Raw genomic sequence first — 14,632 nt, 5'->3', positions numbered from 1 at the left:
TCTTCCCACCCTGCCCCCTGTAAAGACTCCATCCCCTACTCCCAATTCCTCCGCCTACGCCGCATCTGCTCCCAGGATGAGACGTTCCAGGGCATCGGAAATGTCCTCGTTCTTCAGGGAACGGGGATTCCCCTCCGCCACCATTGATGAGGCTCGCACCAGGGTCTCATCCATACCCCGCAACACTGCTCTCTCTCCCCATCCCCGCACTCACACCAAGGGCAGAGTCCCCCTAGTCCTCACCTTTCACCCCACCATCCGGCAAATACAACAAATAATCCTCCGCCATTTCCGCCACCTCCAACGTGACCCCATCACTTGCCACATCTTCCCATCTCCCCCTATGTCTGCCTTCCGCAACGACCGCTCCCTCCGCAACTCCCTTGTCAATTCTTCCCTTCCCTCCCGTACCACCACCTCCCCGGGCACTTTCCGTTGCAACTGCAAGAAATGCAACACCTGTCCCTTCACCTCCCCCCTCGACTCCATTCAAGGACCCAAGCAATCGTTCCAGGTGCGACAAAGGTTCACCTGTATCTCCTCCAACCTCATCTACTGCATCCGCTGCTCTAGATGTCAGCTGATTTACATCGGGGAGACTAAGCGGAGGTTGGGCGACCGTTTCACCGAACACCTCCGCTCAGTCCGCAATAACCTACCTGAACTCCCGGTGGCTCAGCACTTCAATTCCCCCTCCCATTCCCAATCCGACCTCTCTGTCCTGGGTCTTCTCCATTGCCAGAGTGAGCAACACCGGAAATTGGAGGAACAGCACCTCATATTCCGCCTGGGTTGCTTGCGTCCGGATGGCATGAACATTGAATTCTACCAGTTTTGCTAGCCCTTGCTGTCTCCTTCCCTTCCTTAACCCTCGAGCTGTCTCCTCCCATCCTCTCGCCCTCGGGCTCGTCCTCCTCCCTTTTTCCTTCCTTCTCCCCCCCACCCCCCATCAGTCTGAAGAAGGGTTTCGGCCCGAAACGTCGCCTATTTCCTTTGCTCCATAGATGCTGCTGCACCCGCTGCGTTTCTCCAGCATTTTTGTATACCTTCGATCTACCTTCGAAGCAGTTCCTGCTTGAACTCTTGATATAAATGCTTTCTAGGCTTGATGTGATGTCCAAGTGAATGAGCAGCCTAATTGATCCCTTACAGGAAGGCTGAGTTCCATCACCACTGTAGCTGTGTTGATTACTACGGGTGTCAGGGGTTTATGGGGAGAAGGCAGGAGAATGGGGTTGAGAGATAAAGGGAGATCAGCCACGATTGAATGGCGGAGTAGACTTGATGGACCGAATGACCTAATCCTACTCCTATAATTGATGAATTGATGAATTGTGTGCCTGCGGATTTAGTCTACACAATTTCACGTTAAGTAGGTGTCATATTATCCCCCTCTGGGCAAGATGAAAATCAGCCCATTTCTGTCCAGCGAAAGGCTGGATATCCTGGACAGGGGAATGCCCATTTTTTTTTAAACTGTATAAAAAAGTACTGATTTGCCAGTAAAGACAGCCGTGGGGTAAATTTGCGGCTGACGTCTCATTCCTCTCTACTGCATGGAGTAGGGAAGTCCCGGATACTTTAGTAATAAAATCCGAGGCGCTGGCGAGCTGGGAAATCATTTAGTGAAAGCGAAACTTTGCGATCTGCCACCCTGCGGAGAGCGTTCTGTGGAAGGGGGGTGACTCTCTGAAGACGGCCGGGCGGCATGTTTGGGACTGGGATTGTGAGCCTTTATTTCTGCCTTTGTTGTTTAACCAAGGACGGTCTGGTGGTTTCGGCACTTGGACAGGAAAACTCGGGTAAGCGATCGCGCCAGATTGTTAGCGAGGTCGATAATAATCAGGATTTTTTTTTTGTAAAATAGAAATTATTCGGCCTCTTTATTGGAACAGAATATTTCAGGTCGGTTCTATTTTCAGGACAGTCGGTGATTCTTAGTGTCATTGTCAGGACATTCTTATTGTTCTGTTTGCTAAACAAGTAAAATGTAAACCGAGGCATCAAATAGCTCAGGTTGCACACTGGTCCACTGTGTGAGTTACATTTTGATCTCAGTTTGACTGCTTTATCTGTGCAAATTATTCGGACGCGGAAAAAGTAAGCATTTCATTCAGTTTTTGGGTAAATTGGCCGTGCGTCGATGTGAAACGAAATTGAAAGGATTTTCTAGTGAATCGGCTTTCAACGTACTTCTCCTTGGATTCCGAAGAATAACGAGACTCATCCCGGTCACTCCCCCCCCCGGTCAAACCCCCTTTTCACGGGGCGAGTTGACGCAAGATGTCACCAGAGTGAAGAGGTCGTGGTCCAGCACGAGTCTCGCACGATATAACGGCAGTAGATAAAGAGTTCCCACGGTACTCGGCATTTATGTTATTCGTGCGAGTTACTTGGCCGTTTCCCGAGCAGTCGCGTTAAATCTTGAATGAACATCGTGAACTACACGTGACACAAATGATGTAACTTTTTTTTTCACACACTATATATATCCTCCCTTGGTTGAATCGGCTCATTTGGAGACGTAGAGTGGTGGAATTAAATAGAACTTCAAGCATTGGATGTATTCCGTTATATTAAAAGTTCTGAACAGTAAATAGAGCCTGCCCTCCGCATTTAATGTGCTATTTCTTGTGCTTCTTGGATACCTGAGCACAAGTTGGTAAATACAGATGGCCTTTTTAAAGGCAAGCATTACAAGTGAGAATTGCCTGCCCTCATGCATAATTCTTTTTATGGCTCTTTAAACTTCAAACACAGAGGGTGTAAAAGCTGTCTGCGACTTTTTTACTTTGCAGCTGCAGGGCAGACAGACAGACTTATAAGAGAAGTTTAAGTTTACTGCAAACACAGAACTTTTACATCAATAGCAATGTATGTTTTAAAATCTTGGATAACATTAAATGGTTCTCCTCTTGATGAACTTATATATCGTTATATAAACTCACATGAGCACTCGGGAAACTCGGCAGCCTTCGTCTCCAGCAGGTTCCTTTTCCTCTCCCTGTTTCTATAATCCTCTCTGGATTTATCGTACAGAATCTCGTTAAATTGGAACCATTCTACAAGTTCCCCCTCTTGTTCCCTGGTGAAGTTATATGGCTTTACCTTCTGCCATCTTCCCTTTACATAAGCGTCTGTAGAGGCTATTCCTACAACGGCTACTGGGGAGGCAATCTGAATTGCACCTTGCTCACCCTCTCCCTGCTCCAAGGAGCCCACAGGCAGTGTTATCTGTGGCATCTCCTGTTGCCTCTCCACCTGTCTCTCTTGCTGCGTCTCCTCCTCATTCTCCTGCATGGCAAAAACATCTCTGACCCGCTTTTCCCCCTTCCTTTGAGATTTTCTGGGAGCCATCTCTGCAAGTGTTCCTGTTAAAAAGATTATCCAACAATGACAATTAGGTGGGACGTCCTCGAAGGACACATGTTCCCATGTGTCCTTTTGAGACCACCTTTTTTAATCACCTTCTGTCCCCTCTGTCCAGCTTCCGGGTTCACCGTTCGCAGGAGTTCCCACGGTACCCGCAAGAGTTATTACGGATATCGCACGGATATCGCACTGGCCACTACGTTCATATAATGTTGCAATACTCAACCACAAGTGTACAAGTCACTCTTGGAGAAATTCCAATTTTCTTGAATTTTCTCCCGAGTGACCAAGTTACACGATGACCTGCCGTTAGCGCTACGGTGGTCCACGGTGGTCCACGAATGCCGCACTGTTATCGCACGAGGTTCCCACGATGTTGAACTCTGGTTAACTCTTGCGTCAAGTCGCCCCGTGTAAAAGCCGCATCACTCCCCCCTTCACTCAAGAGGTTTGAAAGTGCATATCTCCAGATTCAGGGGCGGTTTCTTCCCGGCTGTTATCAGGCAACTCTTATCAGCTGGAAAGCTGTCCTGACCTACTATCTACCTCATTGGAGACCTCTGCATTATCTTTAATTGGATTTTATCCAACTTCAATGTTATATCTTGCACTGAGGCGGAACAGTGGCGCAGCGGTACATCTGCTGTCTTACAGCGCCATGTAAGACCTGGTTCGATCCTGACTAAGGGTACTGTCTGTACCGAGTTTGTACCTTCTCCCCGTGACCGCGTGGGTTTTCTCCGGGTGCTCCGGTTTCCTCCAACGCTCTAAAGACATACAGGTTTGTAGGTTAATTGTATTTGGTAAAAATTGCAAATTGTCCCTAGTTTGTAGGATCGTGTTAGTGCATGGGATAATCGCCGGTTGACACGGACTCGGTGGGACAAAGGATCTGTTTCCGAGCTATATCTGTAGCATAAACTAAATGTTGTACCTTTTCTCCTTTATCTGTGCACTGTGAACAGCTTGACTGTATTCATGTATAGTCTTTCGTTTGACTGGATAGCACGCAAACAGAAGCTTTTCACTGTACCTCTGTACCCGTGACAGTAAACAAAACTAAAAATGTATTGCAGTTAAAAGTAGAGGAACAGTTACTTACTTACAACTATCATATTCCTGATTCACGCCTTAGCTTGTTGGGATTGGACTATATGCCTCCAAATTCAATGGGAGCATAAATATGCCAAGAGATTGCAGGCAGCTACAATGGTGTTGTCGGAGTAGGGGTTACACACTGGGACTGCCATAATGCCAAGGGGAGGGATTTTCAGGAAAGTTTCCTCAGGCGTGTAGGGAGATCTACAGGACAGAGGACAAAGCATGACCAATGCTGAGGGAATTAGGAAGGGCAAGTGACAAAAGTGTCAGTGGACAAACCTTTTTGTCCAGTGACCACCATTCTATTAGCTTTAAAATAGTTATGGATGTCAAGTTTAAATTGGGGCAAGGCCAACTTTGATGGTATTAGATGTGAACTGGCAAAAGTTGACTGTAGTAGGTTGTTTGTGGACAAAAGGAATGTGGGATGCTTTTAAATGTGTGATAACGAGTATTCAACGCATGCATGTTCCTGTTGAGCAAAGGGCACGGCACGTAGGAATAAGGACACATAGATGATGAGAAAAGAATGAGGCTCTGGACAAGAAAAAGGAGGCAGGGGTTAGGAGAGGCAATGGAATTGTGCATCCCTGAGGAGTACCGGGGATAGAGGATGAAAATCAGTAGGGCAAAAAGTGGACGTGACATAAAACTGGCAGATATGATTTAGGAGAATTCAGAGATATATGTATGCACTCTGGCAGCTCATACCCTGTACCCAACATCCAGGTGTGTAAAACCTGCCCCTCAAATCCTCTTTAAATCTTCCCTCTCTTGTACTAAGCCGAGGCTCCCTGGCCTTAGATCCTGCCGATTTGGGAAAACATTGCGACCATCAACCTTTTCTATGACCATCATAATTTTATAAATCTCAGCTCCTTCTTTGGTTTAGGTTTATTAATGTCACATGTACTGACCGAGGTACAAAGAAAAGCTTTTTTTTGCATGCTATCCAATCAAATCAAATAATACAATCAAACAATACAATAAATACAATCAAGGCAAACTCAAGTACAATTGATAGAATGAAGGCAAAGATACAGAGAGCAGAATTTAGTTTAGTTTAGATTAGACAGTGCAGAAACAGGGCCTTCGGCCCACCAAGTTCACGCCGACCAGCGATCCCCACACACTAACACTATCCCACACACACCAGGGACAATTTACAAATTTACCAACCCAATTACCCTACAAACCTGTACGTCTGTGGAGTGAGGGAGGAAACTGGAGTACCTGGAGAATACCCACGCAGGTCACGGGGAGAACGTGCAAACTCCATACAGACAGCACCCGTAGTTAGTATTGAACCCGGGTCTCTTAGGCTGAGGGCCGAGCATCGAAAATGTGTCTCGAATTTAACTTTCGTGACCCATGTCTGGGAACTACTTGAAATTTTGCACAGATTTAGATAACATATAATTGAGAAGGAAGTCATAACTAGTCAGTGCCAAAAGTTGCACATTAATTAATTACGCTAATTAGAAAGTGAGATTGAAAATGTAAGCGCCATCTAGCGTTCAATTCTCATATTACTCCATGGGGAGCCTAATTCCATGCTGCTGTCTATTTAAACCATAATTGTGAGTGTGTATTTAGAATGAGACTGCCGCAGAGGTCTGGCTCCTGAACCCCCCTAATTAATGGATGAGGGCAGTTCCTGTGGGTTGCCCCGTTTACTGAACCCCATGACTGGCAGTGTGCAGAGTGGGGGTCACGGCCATAGTGGGACTGGGGCAGTGCCAGGCTGGGGGAAGGCTAAGGCATCTTCCACTGACAGGAAAATGCTTAACCCTAACCTTAACTCACCCCCCCCCCACCCTTCCAGAGCTGCCCACGGCTGGAGCAGGAGCCGCTTTGGGACCGGCTGTGGGCTCCGTAAGTGTGGCCTCTCAGCGCGTCCACCTCGCCCAGCATGCCCTTCCGGATCATCATGGTGATGATAGCGGGGAGCAAGCCTGCCCTGCACGCCGCCCGGGCCGCCTTCAGCACCGGCTCCGTCAGCCCGACCGACCACTCGCAGCACCCACCGGCAGCCCGGCCGACCCTTCACAGCACCCACCGGCGGCCCGACAGCCCGACCAATCCTGCACAGCACCGGCTCCGTCAGCCCAACCGACCACTCACAGCACCCACCGGCGGCCCGACCGACCACTCACAGCACCGGCTCCATCAGCCCGACCGACCACTCACAGCACCGGCTCCGTCAGCCCGACCGACCACTCACAGCACCCACCGGCGGCCCAACCGACCACTCACAGCACCCACCGGCAGCCCGACCGACCACTCGCAGCACCCACCGGCGGCCCGACAGCCCGACCAATCCTGCACAGCACTCACTGGCCTACCGACAGCCTGACTGATCGACTGACTGACCAACTTCTGACCTCACTGACTGACCGACTTGACTGACCGACCAACTGACTGACCCTAATCCTGATCCTAACCCTAGTATTTGTCATTTATAATTTGTATTTAACAGTTCAAATCATAACTTTACAAAGATACATCAATTGTAAAACAACATTATCAGCAAGGTTAGCATTACCTTTATTCCTTCGAAACCTTGCTATTGTTTTGATGTAATTAGGAGGTAGGCATGATCCCAGCGTGCTCGCTGCTAGCTACCATGAAACAAAGTGCATGATTGGTCAATTGGCGCCTGACGCAATGTCAAACATGCATTGATTGGACAATTACTACTCAGAAAATTTGAGTTTTTTCTCATATTTTAAAAATATGTGCAGGTTTTGTTCTTGACGAGTTTCAGTTATGATTTATATAACATTTTTACACAATATGTTAAAAATTCAGGTAGTTACGTGATTTGAGTCATGAACTTAAACGAAAAAGCACCTCGGCCCACAGACTATCTGGCGCTGTAAGGCATCAACTTTACCGCTGCGACACCATGCCACCCTTAGTTCTAGGCATCGTAGTGCAACAGTTTCACAGACAAAGTCCAATGGGGTAAAGGAGAATCAGTGTACCCTAGCCTATGGAGTGATCATTCAAATGTCTGATAACTGAGGGGAAGAAGCTATTCCTGGGTCTGGCCTTGCATGCTTTCATGCTTCTGCTTCTTCTGGCCAACAGGAGCGGGATACAATACAACAATACAATTACAATTCAATTTATTGTCATTTGGACCCCTTGAGGTCCAAACGAAATGTCGTTTCTGCAGCCATACATTACAAAACAAAAAGACCCGAGACACAACACAGTTTACACAAACATCCATCACATCGTTGTGATGGAAGGCAAAAAAAAGCAGATGAAGATTGAATGGCCCGGGTGGGAAAGATATTTGATTATGTTGGCTGCTTTCTGGACGCAGAGTCGGGAAAAGTGTTCCAGCCTATTCAATCTCTCATTATAACTCAAGACTTCCAGTCCAAACAATAGTCACGTGAATGTTTATTGTACCATCTCTGGCTTAACTGCATTCTTCACTTTACCTCTATAAATACCAAAAAAAGGCCTCCTCAATGGAACCAAATCCAAGTAATGGCAATGGCACAACTGCCTGTGGGTTGATGAAATTGTAGTTTTGAGGAAGAGCCAGCCACTGAGAGTCAGAGCACCGCCTCCCAGTTGTTAAGAAATGGTGTGTGTGAAACGAGTTATTGAAATCAGTGTAAAGGCAAAAAGTGCTGGAAAGAGTCAGTGGGTCAGACAATTGCTGTGGAAACAGAGTTAACATTTGTGGTCAAAGAACTGGAGGAATCAGCATGCTAATGACACAGGCAGCACGGTGGTGCAGCGGTAGAGTTAATGCCTTACTGCGCCAGAAACTGCGGGTTCGATCCTGACCATGGGTGCTGTCTGTACAGAGTTTGTACGTTCTCCCATGTGACCTGCATGGGTTTTCTCCGAGATCTCCGGTTTCCTCCCACACTCGAGGGCGTACAGGTTGTATGTTAATTGGCTTTGGTAAACTTGTAAATTGTCCCTAGTGTGTAGGATAGTGTTAAAGTGTGCGGCGCCTGTTTCTGCTCTGTATCTCCAAACTAAACTAAAAACGAAATACTTACCAATATTTAGATGCCAACTTCCTAGCAATTGAAGCCGATGATCAATTTGCCCAATTATTTGCAGCACCTATATAGTCACTTTGTTCCTGATGCGCTAGGAAATGTACACAAAGAAACACAAATGAGCATTACAGGTTGATGATGTATCATCAGGTTCTTTCAGTCTTGCTTAAGAAAGAACTGCAGATGCTGGGAAAATCAAAGGTAGACAAAGATGCTGGAGAAACTCAGCGGGTGTGGCAGCATCTATGGAGCAAAGGAATGGATGACATTTCGGGTCGAGACCCTTCTTCAGACTGATGTGGGGGTGGGAAGAAGAAAGGAAGAGGCAGAGACAGAATGTTGTGTGAGAGCTGGGTTTAAGTAATGGAGGAGACGATGAGTGTGTGAGGTGTCTTGGACATAGGTAGGGAGGGATTTGACCAGGGGGGATAGGCTGGTCGAGGTATGTGGAAATAAGTTTGGTGGGACAAGAACAAGCAGAAACAATGGATCTGCCAGGACAGTCAGGTTTGTGGATTTTGGGGAAAAGGTTAAAACGGGCCGTGCGGGGCTGGGGAACGATGAAGTTGGAGTTACACAAAAAAGCTGGAGAAACTCAGCGGGTGCAGCAGCATCTATGGAGCGAAGGAAAAAGGCAACGTTTCGGGCCGAAACCCTTCTTCCTGATGAAGTTGGAGTATTGGGAGGGCAGGGAGCCGGAAGTGATGAAGCCAGTGATGGTGTTTGAGATAATGGCCTGGTGCTCGTCTGTGGGGTCATGGTCCAAGGATAAGTAGGTGTCTGACAGTTGGCGCCTGGCCTCAGAGGTCAGCGCGCCACACTACCACGGCACCTCCCTTTTCGGCAGGTTTGATCACCCAGTCGGGGTTGTTGCAGAGTGAGTGGAGGGGTGGGTGTTCGGGGGAGGGGAAGTTAGAGTGAGAAAGGGGAGTGGAAAAGTTGAGGCGGTTGATGTCCCACTGGCAGTTTAAAATAAAAGGGCCTAAAGCAGGTATTTCAGTCTTGCTAATTTGCAAGCACTTCTTCTTGAAATGAAACACAGTAACAACTATTTCTAAAAATAAAAACAGAAAGTATTGAAAATACTCAGCAGACCAAGCATCTGGTTATTGATCTGAAACTAGAAATTCTGGACAAATTTTAGCTGATGTTTTCAACCATATATGGGCCTTATAATGAAACTCTGATTGTTCCCATGATATTAAATTAGTTTAGTTTTAGCTTAGTTTATTTATTGTCACGTGTACGAGGTACAGTGAGAACCTTTTGTGCGTGCTAACCAGTCAGTGAAAAGACAATACAAGATTACAATCGAGCTATTGACAGTGTACAGATACACGATAAACGGAATAACGTGAATAAAGTTTAGCGCGTGATAAAGTCAGTAACGTCCAATCAAAGATCACCCATCCTTTTTTCTCCAGAGACGCTGCCTGACCTGCTGAGTTACTCCAGCACTTTGTGTCTATCTTGGTATAAACCAGCATCAGCCATTCTTTGTTTCTACATCAAATGATATGTTGGCATTTGAACAGAGAAGAGAAAAAATTAGTTTGGGCCTTGTGTTTGTTGGGCGGCACGGTGGCACAGCGGTAGTTGTTGTTTAACCCAGGTTCAATCCCGACTACGGGTGCAGTCTGTACAGAGTTTGTGCATTCTACCCGTAACTGCATTAAGCAGTTCTTAAGAGATACCTGCTGAGTCACCCTAGCATTTTCATGTGAGTGATAGGAGCAGAATTAGACCATTCGGCTCATCAAGTCTACTCCGCCATTAAATCATGGCTGATCTGTCTCTCCCTCTTAACGCCATTCACTTGCCTTCTCCCCATAACCTCTGACACCCGTATTAATCAAGAATTGCTGCCTTAAATATATCCACTGACTTGGCCTCCACAGCCTTCTGTGTCAAAGAACTTCACAGATTCACCACCCTCTGACTAAAGAAATTCCTCCGCATCTTCCTAAAAGCATGTCCTTATTTCTATGACCTCTAGTGCTAGACTCTCCCATTAGTGGAAACATCCTCTCCACATCCACTCTATCTAGGACTTTCACTATTCTGTACGTTTCAATGAGGTTCTTCTAAAATCATTCTTCTAAACTCCAGCAAGTACTGACAAACGCTCATCATAGGTTAACCTACTCATTCCTGGTAGACAAAAATGCTGGAGAAACTCAGCGGGTGAGGCAGCATCTATGGAGCCTTTTCGGGTGACGTTTCAGGTCGAGACCCTTCTTCAGACTAATGTGCGGGTGGGGGGGGGGGGGAAGAAGAAAGGAAGAGGTGGAGATACTGGGCTGTGGGAGAGCTGGGAAGGGGAGGGGAAGGAGGGAGAAAGCAAGGACTACCTGAAATTGGAAAAGTCAATGTCATACCGTTGGGGTGTAAACTACCCAAGCAAAATATGAGGTGCTGCTCCTCCAATTTGTGGTGGGACTCACTCTGACCTTGGAGGAGGCCCAGGACAGAATGGTCGGATTCGGAATGGGAAGGGGAGTTGAAGTGCTGAGCCACCGGGAGATCAGGTTGGTTAAGGCAAACTGTGTGGAGGTGTTGGACAAAGCGATCAGTCTCACCGATGTAGAGCAGTTGACACCTAGAGCAGCGGATGCAATAGATGAGGTTGGAGAAGATGCAGGTGAACCTCTGCCTCACCTGGAAAGACTGCTTAGGTCCTTGGATGGAGTCAAGGGAGAAGGTAAAGCAACAAGTGTCCATTTCCTGCAGTTGCAAGGGAAAGCACCAGGGGAGGGGGTGGTTTGGGTGGGAAGGGACGAATTGACCAGGGAGTTATGAAGGGACCGGTCTCTGCGGAAAGCCGAAAGGGGAGGAGATGGGAAGATGTGGCCAGTGGTGGGATCCCGTTGGAGGGATCACCTCCAGTTTAAATTCCATTTGGAATATTTTGGAGGACCAAGAAACCAAGAACCAATGAGGTGGCGAAAATGTCGGAGGATTATCTGTTATCTGTATCCTCTTTGGCTGTAAGAGGGAAAGCAGTGCATTAGAAGGAACTGCAGATGCTGTTTACACAGAATGCTGGAGTAACTCAGTGGGTCAGTAAGGGTAAGGTGTGAAATATCTCATATTCCATCTCTAGTCTCCCTCTCCCTTGAGTCTCAGTCTGAAGAAGGGTCTCGACTCAAAATTATGTGTCTATTTAAACGAGTTTCAGTTTAGTTTGAGTTCAGTTGCGAAAAGCTTTTGTTGTGAAAGGAAAGCAATTTAATTTTTGATCTGAAGAAGGGTCCCGACCCACAATGTCACCTACCTATTTTCTCCAGAGATGCTGCCTGACCTGCTGAGTTACTCAGGCATTTTGTGTTTATTTATCTTTGGTATAAACCAGCATCTCCAGTTCCTTGTTGTTGCAATTTATCCCCCCCCCCCCCCCCCCCGCCCCCTCCATTCATAACTATCCCTTTACATTCTGTAGCATTGCAAATTAATTGGTGAAAACACATTTTCTTGAAAAAGCAACGTTTTGCTGATAATCAAATTCCGCCGATTCCCAATGGGCTTTCAACGTGTATTTACAGACATGAGACGGATTGGGAACTCCACTGTACAATGGAGCAGTGACAATTATAATCATCAGATGGCGACATTTCTGCACAGCTGCAATGTTTGGGTCTGTTACCGGGACATTTAATTCTCTCCATTCAAGTCTCCGTAATGTTATTTGGAAACAGTAATCAATCTGCTCAAATATTGTAAATTAAAACATGATCATTTATCGTCGGGATATTACGTAGTGCATGCAGACACATAGTTAAAATAACTTAATATTTCAGCACCATGATAGAAAATGTCAGAGAATGCATTGGGCAGCATTATTCTGATATTTTATTTCAAAAGACATGCCAGAAGCAATATTTCTAAACAAAAGCATTTTAGGTGATTCTTTTCTTGCATTGACACATGTTATGCATGTCTGAGCACAGGTAATGTTCATAGTCATAGTTATAGAATGATACAGCCCAACTTGCCCACACCGGCCAACATGTCCCAGCTACACTAGTCCCACATGCTGGCATTCGGTCCATATCGCCCCCCCCAAACCTGCCCTATCCCATGTACCAGTCTAACTGTTTATTAAATGTCAGGATAGCCCCTGCCTCAACGACCTCCTCTGGCAGCTTGTTCCATACACCCACTACTCTTTGTATGAAAAAGTTGAAATCTTTTCCATTTCATCTTGTTGCCTGGTCCTCGATTCACCTGCTCTAGACTCTGCATCTACCCGATCTATTCTCTCAAGACCTTATACATCTCTATAAGATCACCCCTAATCCTCCTGAACTCCCAAGGAATAGAGTCCCAGCCTATTCAACCTCTGCCTATAGCTCAGACCCTCTAGTCCTGGCAACATCCCTGTAAAAGATTCCCGGCAACCTGGCAACATCCTCGTTCACTTTGGCTAGCGTTGCAATATTTAAAACTTTTGCCCACCAAGCCTATTATCTTTCAACTTTCCTGTCACTATCATTCCTTCCAATAACTTCCTTTTCTCTTTTTTTTCAATTCATGTGGTAATTTCTTAGCCAAAGTCTTATCGTTGTCCCCTGATGCCTCACCTCCATAAGCCCTTTCATTACTCTCACTTTTATTCCCACTCCTCTGGCCAGGATCTGCCTCACTGGTCTGGTGGATCCGAGGTTACATTTCTTCCTTTACCCTCCTTCTTGCTATTTCACCTCGAAACATTTTCAAGAGAAAAATAGAATTGACCACCGGACTATCCTACCAAAGCCAATTAACCTACAAACATATAGGTCTTTGGAGTGTGGGAGGAAATCGGAGCATCAGAGAAAACCCACACAGTCATGGGGAGAAGGTACAAACACTGTAAAGACAGCACCATAGTCAGAATCGAACCCGTGTCTCTGGCGCTGTAAGGCAGCAACTTAACCACGGCACCACCATTCCACCTCTTTCTACCACTCTCATTTACTTAAGCATATCTCCCTCAACTCCCAACCTAACCTGTTACTGAAGAAGAGTCTCGACCCGAAATGTCGCCCATTTCGTCTCTCCAGAGATGCTGCCTCACTCGCTGAGTTACTCCAGCATTTTGTGTCTACCTATCATTTCTTTCCTGGTCCGATATCCACCATCACCACATTCTGATCATGAATTGTCATAGATTGACCAAACGTTACTTTCATCCTTCCAACTTCTTCCAAATGAATAGTGCTGCCGTGGGAACCTCTATAGATTTGAGCAAAGTAATTTTTCCATAAGATACGCAGAACACTGTCCAGTTCTATGCTAGATCCTACAAATTCATTATTCTTCACCTCTGTCCTGCATTCTCTTTTATGCATGATCTGGCAGATTTCATCAACTTTTCCCCCCTCTCTGCCTTCACAGTTTATGTTTCAGATATCACCCTTCCAAGTTTTCAAAATTTGCATTGCCGGCACAGGTTGTCACCCAATAACCAATGCAATCCGAAGGCGGTCACGGTGGCGCAGCGATAGAGTTGCTGCCTTACAGCGAATGCAGCGCCGGAGACCCGGGTTCGATCCTGACTACGGAGTGCTGTCTGTACGGAGTTTGTACATTCTCCCCGTGATCTGCATAGTTTTTCCCCGAGATCTTCGGTTTCCTCCCACACTCCAAAGACGTACAGGTTTGTAGGTTAATTGGCTTGGTAAATGTAAAAATTGTCCCTTGTGAGTGTAGGATAGCGTTAATGTGCGGAGATCGCTGGTCGGCACGGATCCGGTGGGCCAAAGGGCCTGTTTCCGCACTGTATCTCTAAACTAAACTAAACTAAAATTCCACAGCTTCATTGATTATATTTTCTCCCAACTCGTAAGGACTCTATTACATAGAAGCGATTTTCAGAGGATATGGATAAGTGGAGTGAATGAATGGGTGGGAAAATGGCAGGTGGAATATTATGTGGAAAAATGTGAGGTCATCCGCTTTGGTGAACATAACAAAACAGAAATTCAGCGGTAAGAGATTAACTATTGATTGCTTTTCAAAGGGAGCTAGATGTGCATGTATCAATCAAGGTTAATGTGCAAGTCAAGCTAAATAATTAGAAATTATTTGCAACAAATTTATCATTTTTGATCATTTCTAATGTTGCTCCCCCCCATTTGCTGTGA

The 14,632-nt window shown here is 46.2% G+C and overlaps 1 protein-coding gene across 1 annotated transcript in view; it reads left to right on the top strand.

The window, feature by feature from the left end:
- The first annotated feature begins 1,523 nt into the window (after positions 1–1,523).
- Positions 1,524–14,632, top strand: part of LOC116973174 (interleukin-10 receptor subunit beta-like) — a 39,952-nt gene continuing 26,843 nt past the window's right edge. Inside the window, exon 1 of the mRNA XM_033020980.1 lies at positions 1,524–1,802. Coding sequence (XP_032876871.1) covers positions 1,709–1,802 — 94 coding nt within the window. The 5' untranslated portion in view covers positions 1,524–1,708. The remainder of the gene's footprint in view (positions 1,803–14,632) is intronic.

Source organism: Amblyraja radiata, chromosome 5 (genome assembly GCF_010909765.2).
Source record: "Amblyraja radiata isolate CabotCenter1 chromosome 5, sAmbRad1.1.pri, whole genome shotgun sequence".
Classification (NCBI taxonomy): Eukaryota; Metazoa; Chordata; class Chondrichthyes; order Rajiformes; family Rajidae; genus Amblyraja; species Amblyraja radiata.
The sequence above is the reverse complement of the archived record's forward strand: the minus strand, read 5'-3'. Positions and strand labels throughout refer to the sequence as shown.